General features: G+C 40.9%; 1 protein-coding gene across 1 annotated transcript in view; it reads left to right on the top strand.

Annotated features, from left to right (window-relative positions):
- cntln (centlein, centrosomal protein) overlaps positions 1-23,776 on the top strand; it is a 477,268-nt gene that overhangs the window by 135,331 nt on the left and 318,161 nt on the right. The window contains exon 10 of the mRNA XM_085991655.1: positions 13,563-13,736. Within this exon, the coding sequence (XP_085847781.1) occupies positions 13,563-13,736 (174 nt within the window). The remainder of the gene's footprint in view (positions 1-13,562; positions 13,737-23,776) is intronic.

The following is a 23,776-nucleotide window of genomic DNA, read 5'->3' as shown; positions in this document are numbered from 1 at the left end:
GTCATCAGGACCGCAAATTCCAGGCCAAGGTTTTATTGTTTTACTCGCATGAAATGAACAGTTGTGGCCTTTCATCGTTTGGAGTGTGGAAGGGTTCCAACACAATGTCATTAACTTACTAACAATAAATAAAATTCAGACTACATTGCCATTGAATTACCTGGCACTACATCGGGCAGCTGAAATTTTAAATGTGGGAGAGACCATTTTTTGTTAGCCATCACAAACCACTAATTAACATGCTGGATTGCATGAGTATGGAATGTGTGATTTCATGAAAAATTAATTTGTTAGTCGTAGGGACAAAATATCAGCCACTCTCAATGCACCTGTAATAACGACCTGCTTTAATGCTCACAGGCCACTTAATTGATAGCAATCTCCCAACCTTTGCTAATTCACCTGTTGAATATGCAGTTGGTGTGAGCAATGACTGCTGGCAGAGAACATTCATTCTGATTTCCCACCAAACAATGAATGTGCTCAGGACTCAAGGGACAATCTTCACTTTGCTCCTTCACAATGCTTTGAGTGCAGCACAAGCAAAGATGTTAAATGGTGACACTTTTAAAAGGACAGGAATTCAGTATAAAATCTCAATTAATGTTATACATTCAGTGATAGTAACTTTGGAACACTGTGGCTGTTGCAGATTCAAAGAAAAATTACTTTGAAAACCTCCAAAGTTAATGTGCAAGAACAGGCCCCTCAGGCCATCTGGGACACCAAAACACATCTCGGGACCAATTTAGCAGCCCCCTCCCCTGGTGCCTGCGTGAATCGGACATGGACCGCCGCACTCCTAAATTCATCATTGTTACACCAGTTTCACATCTGGAAAAACATGTAACAGTGTGCAATTTAGACCTTAATGATACCAAATTAGGGGCATGGCTAACTGTAAGGAAGACTGCATGAGGATATAGAGAGGTTAGTGGAGTGGGCAGATAGGTGGCAGGTGTAGTTCAGTGCAGAGAAATGTGAAGTAGTTCATTTTGGGGAAAAGAACAGTGAAAGGAACAATTGTCAACAGAGTGGAAGAGCAGAGAGATCTCGGGGTGCACAAAATCTAGGTTGACACTTCCAGTGCAGTACTATAAGAACATAAGAAATAGGAGCAGGAGTAGGCCATATGGCCCTTCGAGCCTGCTCCGCCATTCAGTAAGATCATGGCTGATCTGCATCAACTCCACTTTCCTGCCCTATCCCCACATCTCTTGATTTCCTTAGTGAACAAAAATCTATCGCTCAGCCTTGAATATTCTAACGACTGAGCATCCATAGCCCTTTGGGGTAGAGAATTCCAAAGATTCAGAGCCCTCTAAGTGAAGAAATATCTCCTCATCTCAGTCCTAAATGGGTGCCTCCTTATCCTGAGACCATGACACCCCTAGTTCTAGACTCTCCAGCCAGGGGAAACAGCCTCTCAGTATGGCCCTGATGTAAAGTACAGCCACCATGTTGCAGCATCAACCACAGGTTTCCTGATCATTTTATTTATGACCCAGATCACTAATGGACAATAGGTTCCACCTTGGCTAGATTGGAAGTAACATTTCAAAGGAAAAGTGACACCCACTACAGTTTCACAATAATCCCCATGACAATTCTGCAATAGTCTCCCCCATACATACAAACTAGAGCAAAAAATGACTTTGTGATGTTATTTCCCATTGCATTCAATGAATTAGTCTTTGGCATGTTTACTGGCTTAAAAAATTCTTTATTTCTAAATCAACAAAAGGTATAATCATTTCTAGACACAAAAGGCATCAAGGGGTATGGGGAGAGAGCGGGAATATGGTATTGAGATAGAGGATCAGCCATGATATTGAATGGCGGAGCAGGCTCGAAGGGCCCAATGGCCTACTCCTGCTCCTATTTTTCTATGTTTTTATCTACCCTGTCAAGCCCTCTAAGAATTTTATACGTTTCCATGAGATCACCTCATTCTTCTAAACTCCATAGAATATAGGCCCATTCTACTCAATCTCTCCTCATAGGACAGCCCTTTCGTTCCAGGGATCAATCTGGTGAACCTTCGTTGCACCCCTTGGGTAAGGAGACCAAAACTGTACACAGTACTTCAGGTGTGGTCTCACTAAAACCCTAGATAATTGCAGCAAGACCTCCTTACTCTTATATTCCAACCCCCTTGCAATAAAGGCTAACATACTATTTGCCTTCCTAATTGCTTGCTGTACCTGCTATGGGAGTGCTGCACTGTCAAAGGTGCCATCTTTCAGATGAGACATTAAACCAAGGCCCCATCTGCCCCCTCAGGTGGATGTAAAAGATCCCATGCCACTATTCGAAGAAGAGCAGGAGAGTTCTCGCTGGTGTCTTGGCTGATATTTATCTCTCAACCAGCATCACTTTTTTTTTAAATGGCCTGAGTATTATCACATTGCTGTTTGTGGGTCCTTGCTCTGCGCAAATTGGCTGCCACCTTTCCCTACATTACAACAGTGATTACACTTCAAAAGTACTTAATTGGTGGTAAAGCGCTTTGGGACGTCCTGAGGTTGTAAAAGGCGCTATAGAAATACAAGTCTTTCTTTTCTTTGCAGATACATCGATCTTTAAAGATGGGAGTGCAGGTTGGAAAGACCACAAAGAAGGATTCTGATTTTTATATATATATATAATATATTTGATATATACACACACAAGAAAAGAAATTCTGCTGAATTTGTACAAGATGTTGGTTAAGCTACAGTTGGATTAGTGTGTGCAGTTCTGGGCACCCCATTATAGGAAGGATTTTAGCATCATGGAAAGGGTACAGCAAAGATTCACTAAAATATTACCAGGAATGAGATGCTGCTGTTATGAATTGGATAGATACTTGAAGGGGAATCATTTGCAGGGCTATGGGGAAAGAGCAGGGGAGTGGGACTAATTGGATAACTCTTTCAAAGAGCGGACACAGGCAGGATGGGCTGAATGGCTTCCTGTGCTGTAAAATTCTATGATTCTATAAAAAAAAGGCTTCAAAATGCAGCTCGAGCTATAATAGATATTTTGTAAATAATGAAAAGTTTTGAAAAAATCAATAGTGAAAGATTGTTTCCACTAGTTGGTGAATTGATAACAAGGGGCATAGACTGAGGGTTAATACTCAAGGAACAAAGAGGAAAGTGGAAAGAAATGTCATCACAGGGGGTCATTCGAACATGGAATGCCTTCCCAGAAGTGGCTTTTGAAGCAGAGATTATAAAATCATTTAAGAATGAATTGGATAAGGATTTGAACAGGGAGAAGGTAAAGGGGTCCTGGAAGGGTGGGGAAAATGAGATTTGAGTAGGTATCTCCAGTGGCAGAGTTTACACAGACTTATTGGTCCAATGGTGGCCTCCTGTGCAGTGATTTCCATGATTCTATCTTAATACTGTAGTAATAAACCGACTGAAATGTCATGAGTTGCTTTTAACAAACTAAAAAAAAAAATTAGGATTTTAAATGAAACGTTAACCCATTCATTTTGCTTATTCCATTTCTCTCATTTTTAAAAACTTTTATTATAACTATTCTATACAATCCTACGATATGTCTGTTGTAACATTTCCCTAACTTTCAAAAAAAAATATCCTTCAAGCTCCCTGCATATCTGTTTCCCCTTCCTTCTGACTCTCAACATCCAGCTTGTAGGTGTGAGTAACTTCCATAAATATAGATTTCTACTGGCTGCAGAACTGGCCTTTAATGTTTTTTAAAACAAATATATTATACATATATATATGACATATATTTTGATACGCTTGATTGTTGAGCAAATGGATGCAGAATTTTATATGAAATTTGAAACTGTGAGCCTGCAAATTGTTGGTATCGCTGGTTTATTTTGTAATATACACGCGAAACCAGTTTGAAAGCCAAACCGTTATCATTGGAAACGATGAATAATATCTTTGTAAATATGTTTAAATATTAGGAATCAATGCTGGAACACCTGCTGCTTTTGTCTGCTGAGCTTCTAACTGTACTTGAATGCACTGCTGGTTTCTCAGCTTTATTTTGCACTTTCCACTTTCCCCCTGGGGCGAAGTCCCTTTCTCCGCTGCTTCTGGATCTTATGGTGACCTCCACTGTTGCCACCCTTTTCTATGGAGTCTGTTTTCTCTACCGGGTCGTCTCGATTATAGTCTCTGACCTGCTGCTGTGCCTTCAGTTTCTCTGCCAGGAATTTTTCACTGCATGTTGAGCCAGCTTTGATCTGTTTCTGCTGGTTCCCATTCTGCTCCGGATTCTGCTCCACTGCTGCCGGCTCTCTCACTTTCCACCTGCTTGCCACTAGTATCCGGGATCTGTTGGTATGCACGGCTAATCACCGAGGCCACTACTCCCCTCCGCTGCATCTGGGGATCAATCTATTCTGGCTCATGGTCGATTCGCCGCACCTCTTTGATTATCCATTTCCAATGGAAATAACTCTATTAGTGCGTCCACTGATGGTTTGCCCCTCACACAGCTCCTGGACTCACTCGCCCGCCACACCTGTCTCTGAACCTGGACATTAATTCATTGGTGCTCCAAGCTGACTCCACCCTGCCAATGTTAACTTCATCCCACCACATGCTTAACTTTGGATTCTCTCTTATTGTCTCCTCCCTATTCTGCATTTACAACCAGGACACATCTATCCTAATCTTGGCCATGCCTGTGTAACCTTAATTTTTGTGTCCATTCACGTGCGCAATCTGGCTGCTGCTCCAGACTCAAGCCCATTACATTTATCTCCTCTTCCCCCTCTCTTATCCTGTCTCCTCCCCTTCCTGTTACCTAGTCATGCCTCCTTCAATTTCTCCCCTCTTGGGTACTTTTGCCCCATCCCAACCCTTTCCAATTCCTCCACCTTCCTACTCCCTTGCCGCTCCAGGCTTGACTCCCTCCTAGATAAGCCCACAGCTTCCCTCTGTGCCTCTTTTGACATTCTCTGAAGGACCCATTGAGACACTCATTGCTGAGTAGCAATCCCAACTGACCCATCCTTCTTTTTCGCTGACCTTCTGATCTTTCTACCCTCCTTCCTGCCCCACTCACCCCTCCAAGTGCTGACCCTGTGGACTCTGCCAGCTGATCAGCTATCACCGCCCCTCTCCGCATCTCACTCCAGAATGTCCATTCACTTGTGAACAGGACCCTTGCCATCCATGAGCTTATTCTGGATGACATCATCACCTTGATGAAAACTTGGCTTATGGGTGATGACACCTTCCCCCTTATTGAACCCTCCCCACCTGGCTATATTGTTCACCTGCCTGCTCAAACTGCCACAATGGCAGTGTGGCTCTTATCACCAATTCTCACCTTGGTCTGTCTCCTTATTCCTCTGGTACCTTCTTCTCCTAAGCACCTCTCGCCTCTGCTTTAAAATTCTCATTCTCTGCCGACCACCTAAGCCTCACCCAAGTTTCTTGGCGAAATATTCTCACTTCTTTCCTCCCTCAACCTCTGCACCGAGTGACTTCTCATCCTCTGTGATTTCAACCTCAATCTCAACTCACCTTGCCTTCCTCTCCTCTGAGTTCACTGCCCTCCTTAACTTCTCCCTCTAAATAAACTCGCCTACCCATAATCACAGCCAACGCGCGTGGCCTTTCTATTCCCATTGTCCCAATCGCAGATAAGACCATCTCTGATCACTTCCTTGTATCCCTCTCCACTCACATCCCCCTTCCAACCCCACCTCCTTCTGTTTCCACCCCTGAAAACCCCCCCCCCCAAGTCACTTACAACGGTACTTTGAAACTCCAAAATATCCAGCCTTTGGTCCTCCATTCGCCTCGATATTTCTGCAACTGCCGATCTGCTAATCACACCCTCACCTCCACTGTTGAAGCCCTTGTCTTCAGTAAAACTCTTACTCTTTCCCACCCTGGTCTTTCCCTCTGGTACGGACCCTAGCTTTGTTCTCTTAAGTCCAAGAGGTGCAGAGTTGAACGTATATGACGCACAACTGGTTTAGCCATTCATTGCCAGATCAGGCTGGACCACATCAAACACTATCGGACCCAGCTCTCCTCTGCCAAAACTGTTCACTACTGCAGGATCATCACCTTTTGCCTTGCACCATAATCCCTTTTGTCATTTAATCACTCCAGTCTTCCACCCGATCACAGACCTTCCCTTTTGTTCTTTCCTCCCCTCCCCCTTTCCCTGCCTCTCTACTTGCATAAAACCTGTTACATCTGTAATTTTTTCCAGTTCTGATGAAAGGTCAGCGACCTGAAACATTAACTCTCTCTCTCTGCACAGATGACCTGCTGAGTGTTTCCAACATTTTCTGTTTTTATTTCAGATTTTCAGCATCCACAGTACTGTATTTTGCTTTTGTGCAACAACAACCACTTGTATTTATGTAACGTAGTAAAACGTCCCAAAGCGTTTAACAGGAGTATTATAAGATAAAAATTTGACACCGAGCCTAATAAGGGGTAATTAGGGCAGATGACCAAAAGAGTTAGGTTTTAAGGAGTGTCTTAAAGGAGGAAAGAGAGGTAGAGAGGTGGAGAGATTTAGGCCGGGAATTCCAGAGCTTAGGGCTTAGGCAACAGAAGGCACATCTTGGTTTGCAAGGATAACCTCTGACTTCTCTTCACTACCAACCGTCTCCTTAAACCCTTCTTCCCACTGCCTCCACTCTCACGTCCAACAAGCAGTGCAGGGAACTCATGGACTTCTTTGTCACTAAGATTGAGAACATCCATTCAGCTGCCTCTGCCACATCCCTCCCTTCCCCTTGCCCACCAAGCAAAGGTTCCCCCAAGTTTCCCCCTCCGCCCTAGCCCTGAGCTCACATTTATTCCCACTGAACTGCTGACCACTCAGCTTCTCTTCCTGGACCCCATGCGAACTGATATTGCAAAAGGTTCCCCCTCCTTCTGACCTCATATCTTCTTCATAAAGACCGCCTACTTCTACCTCCACAGTATCACCTGTCTCCACCCCTGCCTCAGCCCATCCACTGCTGATACCCTCCTCCATACCTTTGTTACCTCTAGGCTCGACAATTCCAATGCTCTCCTGGTCGGCCTCTGACCTTGCACCCACCGTAAACTTGAGCTCATCCAAAACTCTGCTGCCCGTGTCCTAACTCGCACCAAGTCCCGTTCACCTATCACCCCTGTGCTCGCTGACCTACATTGGCTCCTGGTCCGGCAACACACAGATTTTAAAATTCTCACCCTTGTTTTCAAATCCTTTCGTGACCTCACCCCTCACTATCTCTAACCTACTCGAGCTCTACAACTCTCCAAGATTTTTGCATTCCTCTAACCCTGACTGTCGGAAGGGATGTTAAACTGAGGCCCCATCTGCTCTCTCAGGTGGACGTAAAAGATCCCAAAGCACTATTTCGAAGAAGAGCAGGGGAGTTATCCCCAGTGTCCTGGCCAATATTTATCCCTCAACCAACATCACTAAAAAACAGATTATCTGGTCATTATCACGTTGTTTGTGGGAACTTGCTGTGCGCAAATTGGCTGCCACGTTTCCTACATTACAACAGTTTAAAAAAAAAAGTACTTCGTTGGCTGTAAAGCACTTTGGGACATCCGATGGTTGTGAAAGGTGTTATATAAATGCAAGCCTTTCTTTCAGCTCTGGAATTCCATCCCTAAACCGCTCCGCTTCTTCTTTCTCCAAGACCCTCATTAAAACTTAGTTCTTTGACCAAGCTCTTAGTCACCTGTCCTCATATTTCCCACTTTGGCTCTGTATCAGTTTTTATCTAATTACGCTGCTGTGAAACGCCTTGGGATGTTTCCCTATGTTGAAGCTGCTATATAAATGCAAATTGTTGTTGATCAGCAATCTAACTGATGGCATACAAATTAGCCGACACACTGCAACAGTAGAGCTGTATGATGTATTGGGGTCAAAGTGATGCCGGTGTAAAGTCTAGGACCATCAATTATTTGGTGATAGAACCTGTATAAGGTGTTAAAACCCCGATGGACCTGTAGCATTTCACGTTATACAGTATTGCAGCTTACACTTTATACCACCAGGTGGCACAATACAATGTCCTAGTGGTATTGGAGAACTACAAGTATAGGCTTATGCAGTAATTCTCCAGGCCAGTCAAGTCTCAATCTTTTGGATGGCAATCACACATTTTGGTTTAAAAGAAGTAACTTATTTTTAATAAGAGAAGCCCCAGCCACCTCTCCCTGACCTTGCGGCATCACGATCGCCAATTCCAACATCTTGTGGGTCACTTTTAACCAGAAGCTTAACTGGATATCAACAACATGGCTACAAGAGCAGATCAGAGACGGGGTACTCTATTACACGTGGCTCATCTCTTGACCACTCAAAGCCTGTGCACTATCTTCAAGGCTCAATTCAGGAATGTGATGGAATAGTTGCCAATCACCTGGATGGGCGCAGCAGCAACAGTACTCAAGATGATTGGCACCATCCAAGTCCGCAGTCTGCTTGATTGGTCCTCTTGTCACTGGACTCAGTAGCCACACCCTTCAGCACCAGCACACTCGAGCTGCAATGTATATTATCTAAAAGATACACTGCAGCAACTACTTTCTTTGACAGCACCTCCTAAAACATGGCCTCGACCATCAAGAAGGACAAGAGCAACAAGATCATAGGAACACCATTACCTCGACACACCATCCTAACTAGGACATATATCATAGTTCTTTTCATCATCGCTTGGTCAAAATCCTGGCATTCTCAACTTAACACCATCGTAGTGGGTGACGTCAGTGAAAGGATTGAGCAGTTTAGTAGAAGGCCCACCCCCACTTTCTCGGGCCTCTATGGATGGTCAATAAATGTGGCTTTGCCAGCATCGCCCATATCCTGAGGACTAATTTTTAAAACGTGTCAGAAGATAAGATTAAAAAAGATAAATACATATGTTTAAATGGGTTGCAGTCTGTATCTATTGCTGATTTGATAAATATCACCCACAATGTTGTTGGCTCTAATACACTTGGGGTGACCTGCTACAGAAAATGTCAGGGTTTAATTTCCTCACTGGCTGAACCAGATTATCCAATGAGTAACTGAGTCACACTGATTAGGAAGGCCGCAGGGTCAACCCCCAGTCAATGATTGAGGCCGAGGAATTGCTATATTTATGAACCGTATGACTGACCATTTTTCTGTCCTTATGCCCATGGTGTATGACTTTTTTGATTTTGAAGTTTGTTGCTTGAGATACCAAAAAAATGTAGATTAAAAAAAAAAAAAAGAATTAGCACTATTTTTCAAAACCAAAAGTAGCATAATAGCAGTGAATGTTATTCACTGGAGGGTGAAGGTTGAACTGGAGTGTGGGCGAGATTTATCTAAATGCTGGAAATTATTTAATTTTGGCTCTCTATTTACTTTGTTTAAAATGTGTCACAAGCTTTTGCAATTCATTTTGTAATTCTGAATGACCTCAAAATGTACAAAGATTATTCATAATGAATTTTGATTGAATCTTGCCAAAAATGAATCTTGTTCAAACTATTTATTTTATCTTTCTCTGTAGCTTTTTAAAAACCTATTTTTTTTTTTTTAAGATAAGGTGTCACCTGTCCATACAAGGCTATAATAATAAACAATTTCATTTTTATTAACTTTCATTTTAAATTGATGTTGGATTATGCAACAATAAAGGGTGAGAATGGTTGGATTAGTTCAGAATCCAAACTTTTGGTACAAAGCCTGGAAAAGAGACCGTGATTTTGGTGAGCTCTTAATATGTGCAAGGAGTTCTCTTTGTCACTGCTGTCAGACATTTGAAGTTTTAAACTGAACACAAATGATTCCTCTCCATAACCTATAGCTATATTCTCAGCTGAACAAAGTTTAGGATAATTGTATCATTATCATTTGTTCAAAGTGGATTTTACAAGTACAATCTGTGTTTTGTTAGTACATTCTCAGTCACTGTAGATTTTACAAGTACAATCTGTGTTTTGTTAGTACATTCTCAGTCACTGTGGATTCTACAGGTACAATCTGTGTTTTGTTAGTACATTCTCAGTCACTGTGGATTCTACAGGTACAATCTGTGTTTTGTTAGTACATTCTCAGTCACTGTGGATTCTACAGGTACAATCTGTGTTTTGTTAGTACATTCTCAGTCACTGTCATTGGATTGGCGCAGGATTTTAAAACATTCTTCTCGTGTTATAAACTGCAATATATTGTGATAAAACATCTTTGCCAAGGAGCGGCCGAGCCTGGGTTCCACTACGCTGCTCATCAGCAGAACCCATGACAATATGTTGCAGTCCAGCATTTCAAATAGATGAATAAAATCTAAATTAACTAAATCTGCTTTTTATGGCTCAAGTGGTTTCATTAGACTCGAGCACTCTGTGCTACAGTTCTTTAATGAATGCATGCCATATGCTTTAAATGTTCTGGTCAATAGCTGATAAAAAAAAAGCGGTATAATAAAGCCAGGAAAAAAAGATGTCCTTGTGATAGGCCTCTGTCAAAGGAGTTACTTTAAATTCAGTAACTACTATCTAGACAATATGGCTTGCAATTTATGACCCAAAGGTAGTCATACATTATTGGAATATAGCCTACTGAGCTTCACATTACACAGATGTGAAGCCCTGATTATAGTTGCTTCATAATTAACAGTGATCAGATTTGTTTTGTGGCATAAACGGTGCATGTGTAGAACATTAACCATGGCGCACACTCATTCAAATTCAGCTCAAGGGCTCCGTGGCAGACGGGTCACGAGCTTCAGGGAGTAGAAGCACCAGCTCCTCCATATGTTCTTGCTGCATCTTACTACAACTACGAGTGCAAGATAAGTTCCCAAAAGAACCAAATCGTGTTCTGTAATTACAGCACCACTTTCTGCAGGATAGAAATGAGGAAAAGCTAAAACACTCCCTCATCAGATAATTTGTAAATTACTTTACATGGCGGATGCCTAACTCAGTTGGTTTCAACTGCTGAAATTATAAATAATTGTAACAGATGTGGCAATATGGCTGGCCTCCAATAAATGAGACCCTTGATAATATAGCCGACCCTTTGACAGGCCAATTTAATAAAATGTGAACAAAATCTTCTTACTAATAATTTATCATCCTGTTTCCCTATTGGACAAACTTAATTACCCTAGCAGTTAACAAGGTCACACCCAGATGCCAACCTCTGCTACAGTTTTGATAATACAATCAGCAATTGAGGGGCGATGAAAGCTTTGTTGTTTTTTCATTACCTGGCTTCAGATAAGCACAGGTGGCTGAGCCTTGCTTGTCAGTTCTTAATAATTATAGACTATTACGGAATGCATAGTTAGCACATTGAAGAGTGTGCATTAGCATTTTTTTATATGACTGAGGTGCTAACTTATTAGGGAGTATGTCCCGTGTGACTAAGGAACTTGTGCAGTGTTATATCCTGCATTGGAAACGTTACAGTTTCAAAGCAGTGGATGGAGGACTTTTGTTTTTGGTTGATTTCCGTTGATTTGACATTGCAAAGTATTATGTTACCGTGGTACATTAAAACACAAACCATTGGCTGTAAAATTTATTTATTAATTTTGAGGAACATTTGAGTACAGATTGCTGAACGCAATGATTTTTTATTTTGGTTTGGAATTTTGCAAAATTTGCAAATGTACAAAAGTTAAGTGCTTCTCCTTCATGAGCTAGGGATCATTTTATTTGGTTTACCCAGAAGACAGTAAAGGTAGATGCCTGTCCACATATTCCTGTGCATGTTTGTTATAGCCTTCTAAACAAATACATGGATTGGCTTGCTGCAGTCTAATTTCTGAATAGCCCTGAAGGGCTTGGTTCCTCTTTGACGATATTGGACTGTATTGCCTGCACCATCATGAGCAAATTGTGACCTGTACAGTGAATGGAAGCAGACTGAATCTTTAATTGTTTGCAGCTTTAAAATCAAGTCCACATAGACCAGCAAAATGGATACTGTCTTTTTATGGAGCAAACAATGATGTGCTGTACTTCAAAATATCTGGATTGATTATCAGCCCAGTGTTAATTTCATAAGGGACTACTTGTGGGTGTTGCAATTGAAGGTAAGGTCAATGCCTTCAACATATAAATAAACCACTGCAAATTAAGATGGGTTTGAGCTGTGTCTAACATAATCACAACAGTATATATGCTGATAAATTTGGACCTTGGTGTTGAAAGTGACATTTTGAACATATTGGTTGATATTCTACATTGTTCTTCTCTATGCTCGTCAACCTTTGCACTGGGCATTTTTCTGGATTAATGTCAGAACAGATTCAATCAGCTCATTGCTGAAAAAGTGAGAGCCGCTTAAATATAGAAAAGGAAACAAATTGGAAAAGTTGGTATGATTATATCTCTGCGAAAAGTGTATATTTACAAATAGAATTTTGACACATGGTGGTCTATAATGAGTCGCACACAGCTATACCTTGATATGATTATTTCCATTGTAACACCAAAAACGATGATTGGGAAATAAAGGTGATCTTGTCGAAGGTGAAAACATCATTAAGAAAGCTGGGATTTTACAATGAACGTAATTAGTATGAAAAGGCAAATGATCCAAAAATTCCTCAACTTGCAGATCCGTAGCCAAGGAAAAGAAAAGCAGTATTAAACATTTTTTGATCAGAGGTGTTCAGTAAACTGGCCGTTTTACAGTCACTACTCTTTTTCACTGCTGTAGGGTCAGGCATTCAAAGTTTGTTTTAGTTTATATATTTATAAGCTTGTTTTGTGCCTGGAAATCATGCATCTCTACAATGTGTAAGGACTTTTTTGTAAGAAATTTGAGATTCTATCCCTTGATGAATGGCAGTTTAAATGACCAAACAACACTGAAGGATTTTACTCCACACTAAAAGTAATTGATAGATTTTTTTGTTAGGCAAGGGTATTAAGGGTAACGGAACCAAGGTGGAGTTACAATACAGATCAGCCATGATCTAATCGAATGGCCGCCTCCTTGTACCTATGTTCCTAATTACCAGTTTTATGTTTTCTATGTACCTTTAGTATCAAATAAGACATATTTAGTTTTAAACATGGAGAAAACAAAGAAAAATAGATATTCCTGTTAAGTAAGTTGCTTGGGGTGTTGTTTTATTAATAAATGGGTATGTTATAGAGATATTTGCTTTTTACCTCTGCTAAAATGGCTCGCCAAGTAAATAGATAAATCAGTTGAGGTGCCTGAAACATCAATGATGGATATATCTGCCTCTGTTCTTTCGGTTCCGTATTTCTGAATCATGAAGCATTTATTGTGAATGTATCTATTAGCGGGTAGGATGTGGAAGGCCATAAGAGTTCAAGAGAACAGGGTTTTAAAAAATTCTAAATCACATCTTGGGCTGTCTTACTAAAAAGAAACTTGTAGCCAAGACAAGTTTATAAAACCCTGAATCGGCACGCTGAAATTGTTAGCGTCTTGGACATTCTTTGCTCTCAGCGTCTTCCCATTTTGATCTTATCTGATTTGTATTACCTGATATTGGCAATAAATTGTATAATACTGGTATATAGCCAAAGTAATTTGAGCGACCTGTTCAGTGAAATCCTTTTATTTTGTTCAACCAGCAGATGCAGCATGATTTATCCAGTGATTTAGAATACCTAGTTACTACTCAGAGGGCAGAGATAAAGTTATTGAAGGAGAAACTTAAAGTAACAAGTGGAAAATTAATGGCACATGTTGTTGATGACGAACTGCTGGAGCTAAAATTTGCTGCTGGAGAACGAAGATGGCACAAGGTATCTTTTATATTATTGTGTTCTGCTGTGATCTACCGTCACGGTGTGTTCAACTTATTCTGAAATATAGCTTATAGATCTTGGATTCGGAAAATTATTGTTTGCTGACTAGCAGTGTGTGTACTTCAGTGCAGACTTTTTCATTGCTTTCATCTCCTTTGGGTGTGTTTCCCATTGCTAGTCACAAAAACCAATAAGCCATGTGTACATTGTCACTTTTGGAAAGATTGCATAGGTTCAGGTTTTTCACATAGATTAGAACATTTTACATGTTTTGTGAAGATTGTATATTGCAACAATATGCATGAAATAAACATAGTAAAGTTGCTATTTAATCTACTGTAAAAGGATCAAGACTAATTATAATTTGACATTACCCATTACATTAGGGGGCAATCTCGGTGTCTGGGAATAATCAACTGATTTTACTCAGCTGATTTGCCCTCTGTTCCAATGGTTACTTCATGCAATGAAAAAGGTTTGTTCTGACTGTTTCTGTAATAAACAGTTAATACAAAATTGTCAACAATTGCCACACACACTTATTGAAGTAAGAATAGCTGTATAAATACTGGGAGAAATCCAACAAAATTGATGCACAGCTCTGTATACATGCAAGCAAAGGTGGAGGAGTTCTCATTGTAAGTCCATTATAAGACTTGCATTTATATAGCGCCTTACAGGACCTCAGGACATCCCAAAGCACCTTGCATCGAATGAGGTACTTTTGAAGTGTAGTCACTGTTGTAATGTAGGAAACACAGCAGCCAATTTGCGCACAGCGAGATTCCACAAACAGCAATGTGATACTAACCAGATAATCTATGTTTTATTGATGTTGCTTGAGGAATAAATATTGGCCAGGACACTGAGGAGAACTCCCCTGTTCTTCTGCAAAATAGTACCACTGGATCTCTTACGCCCACCTGAGAGGACAGATGGGGCCTAGGTTTAATGTTTCATCCGACAGTGCAGCGCTCCCTTAGTACTGTACTCGGAGTGTCAGCCTAGCTTTATGTGCTCAAGTCTCTGGAGTGGGACTTGAACCCACAACCTCCTGATTCTGAGGTAAGAATGCTACCCACTGAGCCACGGCCGACACCAATGTAGTTTTTGTATGTAGAAATTGTATTGCCATGTACCCAATATGAAGCAATTTCTGCCTGGAAATGCAAATATTAAAGCAGTTTGTTTGGATATTAATGAAGTACAAAGAAATTAGAGTTCTTCTGTAATTAATTTTTATTTTTGCAATTACCCAAACCTTGACTCTATTAGAAAATCAAGCTAAATCATGCATACCAAGTTCGAAAACTAGCACAAGCTGACTAATAGCTTCAAAGAAAGTTGACATAGCCCCCAGAAGCTGAGAACTCAACAATGGCCCTGTGGAAAACAAGTAGTTACATGGGCTTATAACTTAAGATGTACGTTGACCCAACATTTCTGTGCTTGAATTTGGAAGGGGTGGAGAATACACAAGTACATTTGAAGACACAAAATGTATTTACCATTGGTTCTCTCCAGAAAATGTTAAGCTTTGACATTTTATTTGGTGTACTTTCTAGTATTTTGGAATCTCTAATTAACATGGGATCACATTTTTTTCATTTCAAAGGATGTTTGGTGAACTTTATTGGAATTGCTTTCTCTTTGCTTATATCTTTATATTTTATAACTACTTTCTCCCATTAGCAGCAGATAATCACTGGCAGAAATAAAAATATTTTTTCCTGTAGCACCACTCATTTTTCTACTGCACTTGAGAAATTTCTTCAAGGAATCTATAAATGGCTTTGGGTATTTTTCCCTTTTTTTGGGAAAGTTTTAACTTTTCATTTTATCAATATCAATACATATATGTGGGCGTTTTAGAAAAATGTTTTCCCCTTTCTTGAATTTTAAAAATGCAGAAACAATCCCTCTATTAATAAGTAAGCCCTTATGGAAAAGGTTGCATTTTGGTTATTTGGCAATGCCATTTTTATATGCAAACACAGATTATCCTGTCAAAATAACGATGAGGCTAATGGCACTCGCTGTTATTTATGTGCAAATGGTACAGCAACTTCAGGCAAGGGGCAGATGAGTGGTTAAACGCAGAAATCAAAAGGTTGCTGTCAAGTTGCGCCGCTTTGTCATAAGCTTTGCGAAAACAGCAGCTCACTGCCTGCTGCACCATTGACATGCATTGAATGACGGGAAGTTGCTGTATTTGTGTGGTAAATACGAACCAAACTCGGCACAGAAAGTTTTGTCTTGTCCATTCCAGTCTAAGTACCCTTTTAATGACATAATAAGTGTTAATTACTGCCAATCAACCTCTCTAGCACTGAAAATTAACTATTAAAAGTGTGGAGTCTCATTCCTTCAGGTTTTAATTGTTGTTGGAGATTTCAAAAATGCTAAATTTTAAATCTGTATTTTTAACTTTTCCTTTCTTTTTTTCCCCTCTCTCTTATTCAGTCTTTTGTTCCCTATTTGTATTTCTCTTTCTGTTCCTGATTTCCTGATTTGACATTGAATTCACCCACTCTAGTTTACACTTCCTTCTCAGTCCTGGCACTGTTAATTTCCCAATCCTTCAATCTGATTGGTTACAGAGATACCCTGTTGCTTGTCCTGTTCACTCAGGTCCCAGATACCCTGTTGCCTTGCTGCACCATTATCAGCTTGCATTTTCAGCAACTTGCCACGCAAAAAATTTTAAAACCTAAATGTGCAAGGGCAAATCTAACTAAGGGTAGACACCATTAAATGCCCTGCGACTGTAAAATCTGGGCCACAGTTTATAATGACCATTCATTTGCATATACCCAAGTCTTTACATGTGCACACAGATTGTGCTGTGCTTCAGATTCACTGTACTTGTCTCAGTGTTTGTTTAAAAACTATTTATGTAATATTTTAAATTGCATCTTTAAAACAAAATAGAAAAAACACTTTGGCCAGGCGCAATGATACAGCTGTTAGAAAAACATTTATTGTATTATCGATAACATGCATAAGTTGGTCAAAATTAGTGAAGAAACCAGAAGGGTTTCCTACTGCACTTTGAATTTTCATCCTTTCTTGTGTTGGAGATATGGTATACCTCATACAGACTTCTCAGTTTTTGGTCATGTGATTGGCAATAGGTATGAATGGGCTGCTCTCACAAGTGAGCGGTAGAATATAATTCTCTTAGAAGTGTGTGTTTTTTTGGGCAGTGGTTTTCAGAATTTTTCTTTCTTTGGTGCCTTGATCAAGAGGCTATACATAAAAGTGCAATGCTAGATAGTGTATATTGACAAGCTAACTGACCATTGGAGTGTCAGAACCGGGCTTGATTCTGTCCTTGTCCGGTGGCCACACACAGGCACTTTCTAGTAGGGATCACTGGATAGCAATTAGGAGCACAAATCCTGCCAACATTGTTTTTTCAGCTCTCCGCTAGTGGAAATGTTAACGCCAGTTTTGCTGCCTCTGCCGTAACACAACATGAACTAAACCTGGGGCGCTCCTGCTCTTTATTGTTCCGTACTATATCACAGATCTATCAAGGGAGCCCCAGAGAATTATTTCTGCATAAATTTTAATTTCTACCTTCATATTATTTTACCAATGAAATTTGATTTTATGCCAAATTTTGGGTTCAAAACTGATCTTAAATGCAGGAAGGCTTTTTATTTAACTGATGACCAATACATTCCACCAAACCTCAACTTTGTATTGTAAGAATCTTGTAAAAGGATCCAAAGGCTCAAAGAGCAATGAAATCTATGATGCCTAAAGTGTTGTCAAACCTGCAAATCATCCTCTTCCCACATATACTCCTGCGAAGGAAACTTCTAATAAACATTGGGAGGGCAAGTTATTGAGTTAAGAATAGAATTGAAAAGCTGGGATGTTATGTTAAACTTGTATAGAACCTTGGTGAGACCATACTTAGAATACTGTGTGCAGTTCTGCTCTCCATATTATAAAAAGGATATAGAGGCACTGGAAAATGTGTAAAAAAGATTCACAAGGATGATACCAGAACTATAAGGGGTTATAACTATCAGGAAAGATTGAACAGGCTGGGGCTCATTTCTCTCATTAAAAAGAGAAGGCTGAGGGGTGACCTGATTGAAGTCTTTAAACTATGAAGGGGTTTGATAGGGTAAATGTAGAGAAGATGTTTACGCTTGTGAGGGAGTCCAAAACTAGGGGCCGTAAATATTAGATAGTCACTAATAAATCCAATAAAGAATTCAGGAGAAACAGCTTCTCTCAGAGTGGTTAGAATATGGAACTTGCTCCACAAGGAGTAGTTGAGGCGAATAGCATCGATGCATTTAAGGGAAAGCTAGATAAACACATAAGAACATAAGAAGTAGGAGCAGGAGTAGGCCATACAACCCCTCGGGCCTGCTCCGCCATTCAATAGGATCATGGCTGATCCGAACCTAGACTCGCGTCCACTTCCCTGCCCGCTCCCTGTAACCCCTAATTCCCTTATCAGCTAGGAAACTGTCTATCTCCGTTTTAAATTTATTTAATGTCGCAGCTTCCACAGCTCTCTGAGGTAGCAAATTCCATAGATTTACTACCCTCTGAGTGAAGAAGTTTCTCCTCATCTCAGTTTTGAAAGGGCAGCCCCTTATTCTAAGATTATGCCCCCTAGTTCTAGTCTCACCCATCAGTGGAAACATTCTCCCCGCGTCCACCCGATCAAGCCCCCTCACAATCTTATATGTTTCGATAAGATCACACCTCAAACACATGAGGGAGAAAGGAATAGAAGGATATGCTGATAGTTAGATGAAGAGGGGTGGGTGGGAGGGGGCTCATGTGGAGAATAAACAACAGCACAGGCCAATTGGGCCGAATAGTCCATTTCTGTGCTATGTGATTCTTCATCCAAAATCTTTTATGAAGTAATTTTATTAGTTTTCTTTTCGGGTCTCCCTGTGCTATACACCATCCCCAATTTGGAGGGAAGGCCACTTGCTCCCAGACTTCCCTAAATGGTACGGTGGAATTGGTCACCAGGAGGAGGTTCAAAGCAGCTTGGCAAGTTCTATGCCACTAGGAATCTTTAAGTGAAAGAATCTGATAAAAATAGGCTATTAAGAGATGTTTTATTGTGAATAAGGATAGATTATTAGCATTGGGACTAAGCACAGCAGAATACTAAAAGTTGGCAAGAGTGGTTTAGGAAATTTGACATAGCCAAGAGGACGTCACAAAAACATTTATGGCAAAATATATTTTTGTTCATTGGATTGATCATGGCAGGACCTCATTGTGCTTGGTCCTTAATCTGAGGTTGACCCTCGATTATAAGGTGCCATCTCTTGTCAAACTGTTGTTTCCTTTGGTGATCCTATTGTTAGCCAATGACCACAATTGTGAGGAATGTGTTATAGATATTTTCCCGTTCTTCTCGTTCCATTGTTTTGTTAAAAAGACCAATTTTACTGCTTGGTACATTCGAGCAGCTGCATAGCCAGTTGGCGTGAACCAAATCTTTTCCAAATTAGTCTGAAATGGCAGATCTACTGAAGAATTGTATTGTCAATCATGACTTTCATTTGATGGTTAGTTAGATTTACTGTCGATCGCAGAGCCCCATTTAGAAGAGAGATTGGACAGTAATATTTTATCATAAGTACCATGGTGCTACAAAACAAATGATGCAGGTTAACATTTTTAAATTTATCTTGCCAGTTCTAATTAAAATGTAGTACAGCAGTCACCTACATTTCTCAAGATTGTTTTGGCGATAAATGGCTCCTGCGCTTTGATTAGACGCCTTGGCATGAAACCTCTTCATTTAATCAGCACAGGGCCCATTTATTGCCTCGTACACTTCTGACAAATGGAGGTTATTACTTAATTGGTAATAGTTTGGATTCAAATGTAGTTTCCTTTGGTGTGCATTATAGCCTGGAGGGAGCTATTCACAGCATTGTTATATAATCATGTACAGAAGCCCTGCATATATGAAGTCAGGAGTTCATCAGATTTACTTCATCTAAAACATTTGATTTCAGACAACTCTTACTTTTCCATGGTGTGGATTCAGAAGTAACCCAGACCCAAATGAACTTACTGACATCAGACAGTGGTGTAACACTTTGTTATAGATAGCACAGAGTCACTGATCCCGCTGAAGTACAAAAAGTAATAATTTCAACCCAGTGCTTGCAGATAAGTCATATTTAGTGCTGATTAGCTGTTAGGTTTACATCTCGTTGACCCCCACTCCCCACTTCCTTGTGTCTCTCCATGCTGTGTACTATTTCTGGCTTGAGGAGAGGGGCTGCCTGCTCCTAGGCCTTGGCTAATGCCTATGTTATTCCAATTGCTGGGAAATGTGTGAGAGCAGGCCAAGGTGGGTTCACCATCAGTTTTCCATCCCAGTTAGCAGGGAGGCACAGTTTCTGCTCGCATCTTTCCTGACAGCGTGGTTAAGATTGGGAATTTGTAGCTTTGTGAATCATGGATGAGAGGTTGTGTCCCACTGTTCGATGGTGCATTATGTTGAAGCACTACACTAACTTTTAATCGGAAGCATTGTTTCGACAGACTCACCGTAAGCTTGATCCAGTTATTTATGGTCATATATAACACTGGACATAGTAAATGAAAATTATCCACCGTACAATGTATATAGTAATATAATCACTGTATGGCAGACAATTTTATTAGCTCCCTTAAATATTTTCCTGAAAACTTGTGCTTTTTTGTCTTTTAAGGGCATTGATTCCTCCTCCATCCCACCACAGCACCATGCCTCCTGAAACTCTTAAGTTTTACGACTTGCTCTGCTATGATTTTGCTCACAGAATATTTTTTTTAAGTTGTCACACTTTCTGTAACATTCTGCTTGTCTCCCACTCTGTGTAATTCTTGTTTTCGTCTCTTTCATAGAAACATAGAAAAATAGGAGCAGGAGTAGGCCATTCGGCCCTTCAAGCCTGCTCCACCATTTAATATGATCATGGCTGATCCTCTAACTCAATACCATATTCTTGCTCTCTCCCCATACCCCTTGATGCCTTTTGTGTCTAGAAATCTATCTATCTCCTTCTAAAATGTATTCAGTGACTTGGCCTCCACAGCCTTCTGTGGTAGAGAATTCCACAGGTTCACCACCCTCTGAGTGAAGAAATTTCTCCTCCTCTCAGTCCTAAATGTCCTACCCCGTATCCTGAGACTGTGACCCCTCATTCTAGACCCCCCCAGCCAGGGGAAACATGCTCCCTGCATCCAGTCTGTGTAGCCCTGTCAGAATTTTATGCGTTTCAATGAGATCCCCTCTCATTCTTCTAAACTCTAGTGAATACAGGCCTAGTCGACCCAACCTCTCCTCATACGACAGTCCTGCCATCCCAGGAATCAGTCTGGTGAACCTTGGCTGCACTCCCTCTATGGCAAGTATATCCTTTCTTAGGTCAGGAGACCAAAACTGCACACAGTACTCCAGGTGTGGTCTCACCAAGGCCCTGTATAACTGTAGTAAGACATGCTTGCTCCTGTACTCAAATCCTCTTGCAAGTAACATTCGCACCACACAAGTGCCAGGCAATGACCATCTCCAACAAGCGAGACTCTAACCATCTCCCCATGACATTCAATGGCATTACCATCGCTGAATCCCCCACTATCAACATCCTGGGGGTTACCATTGATCAGAAATTGAACTGGACCAGCCATATAAATACTGTGGCTACAAGAGCAGGCCAGAGGCTGGGAATTCTGCGGCGTGTGTCTCACCTCCTGACTCCCCAAAGCCTTTCCACCATCTACAAGGCACAAGTCAGGAGTGTGATGGAATACTCTCCACTTGCCTGGATGAGTGCAGCTCCAACAACACTCAAGAAGCTCGACACCATTCAGGATAAAGCAGCCCGCTTAATTGGCACTCCATCCACCACCTTCAACATTCACTCCCTCCACCACCGGCGCACTGTGGCTGCAGTGTGTACCATCTACAAGATGCACTGCAGCAACTCGCCAAAGCTCCTTCAACAGCACCTTCCAAACCCGCAACCTCTACCACTTAGAAGGACAAGGGCAGCAGACGCATGGGAACATCACCACCTACAAGTTCCCCTCCAAGCCACACACCATCCTGACTTGGACCTGTATCGCCGTTCCTTCACTGTTGCTGGGCCAAAATCCTGGAACTCCCTTCCTAACAGCATTGTGGGTGTACCTACACCATATGGACTGCAGCGGTTCAAGAAGGTGGCTCACCACCATCTTCTCAAGGGCAATTAGGGATGGGCATTAAATGCAGACCTAGCCAGCGACGCCCACATCCCATCAATGAATTTTTACAAAATGAAGGCCAACATACCATTTGCCTTACCAACTGCTTGCTGCACCTGCATGTTTGCTTTCAGTGACTGGTGTACAAGGACACCCAGGTCCCTCTGTACATCAACATTTCCCAATCTATCATCATTTAAATAATACTCTGCCGTTCTATTTTTCCTACCGAAGTGGATAACTTCACATTTATCCACATTATACATCTGCCATTTATTTGCCGACTCACTCAACTTGTCTAAATTGCCTTGAAGCCTCTTTGCATCCACCTCACAACTGACAATCCCACCTAGTTTCGTGTCGTCAGCAAACTTGGAAATGTTACATTTGGTTCCCTCATCCAAATCATTGATATATATTGTGAATAGCTGGGGCCCAAGCACTGATCCCTGCAGTACCCCACTAGTCACCGCCTGCCACCCCGAAAAAGACCAATTTATTCCTACTCTATGTTTCTTGTCTGGTAACCAATATTCAATCCATGTCAGTATATTACCCCTAATCCCATGTACTTTAATTTTGCACACTAACCTCTTATGTGGGACTTTATCAAAGGCCATCTGAAAATCCAAATACACCACATCCACTGGTTCTCCTTTATCTATTCTACCAGTTACATCCTCAAAAAACTCCAGTAGGTTTGTCAAACACGATTTCCCTTTGATAAATCCATGTTGACTTTGTCTAATCCCGTTGATATTTTCTAAGTGTCCTGTTATCACATCCTTTATAATAGACTCTGGCATTTTCCCTACTACTGATGTTAGGCTAACCCGTCTGTAGTTCCCTGTTTTCTCTCCTTCCTTTTTTAAATAGTGGGGTTACATTTGCCACCCTCCAATCTGCAGGAACTGTTCCATAATCTGTAGAATTTTGAAAGATGACAACCAATGCATCCACTATTTCCATGGCTACCTCTTTTAGTACTCTGGGATGCAGATTATCAGGCCCTGGTGATTTATCGGCTTTCAGTCCCATGAATTTCTTCAGCACTATTTTTTTTACTAATACTGATTTCCTTTAATTCCTCCTTCTCACTAGACCCTTGGTTCCCTAGCAGTTCTGGGAAATTATTTGTGTCCTCTTCCGTGAAGATAGAACCAAAGTACTTGTTTAATTGCTCTGCCATTTCCTTGTTCCCCATTATAAATTCTCCCCATTTGTCTTCACTAATCTTTTTCTTTTTACATACTTGTAGAAGCTTTTAGAATCCGCCTTTATGTTTCTTGCAAGTTTACTCTCATACTCTATTTTTCCCCTCCAATTAATCTCTTAGTACTTTTTTGCTGAACTTTAAACTGCTCCCAATCCTCAGGCTTGCTACTTTTTCTGGCAACTTTATATGACTCCTCTTTGGATCTAATACTATCCTTAATTTCTTTTGTTAGCCATGGTTGGGGCCGCTTTTCCTTTTGCCTTCCACTCTGTTCTTTTTCTCTCTCTATGTCTCTCATACACTTTCACTCATTGCTACAGCTCCTTTATTTTCTCTGTTCCTCTCTTTCTAACTCCTTCGTTAATCTCTGTCCCATGGTACCTCCTTTACTTCCTTACAGTTTTCCCTTTTGCCCCTTCATTCTCACTTTCCTTATCTCTTCTGCTTCTTTTATCTCATTTTCTTTGCCTGCGACCAGGCATGCGCAACCAGTGGTAACTGGTACAAGGGTCACTTATGCATGGAGGCTTGAAATACCAGCACAATAGGTGGCTTGAAAAGCCAGTGCTGAGGTTGGACA

This window comes from Somniosus microcephalus, chromosome 1 (genome assembly GCF_052327205.1).
Source record: "Somniosus microcephalus isolate GS21.2 chromosome 1, FLI_Smic_1.0, whole genome shotgun sequence".
Classification (NCBI taxonomy): Eukaryota; Metazoa; Chordata; class Chondrichthyes; order Squaliformes; family Somniosidae; genus Somniosus; species Somniosus microcephalus.
Note: the sequence above shows the minus strand (reverse complement) of the source record. Positions and strands in the feature narration are given on the sequence as shown.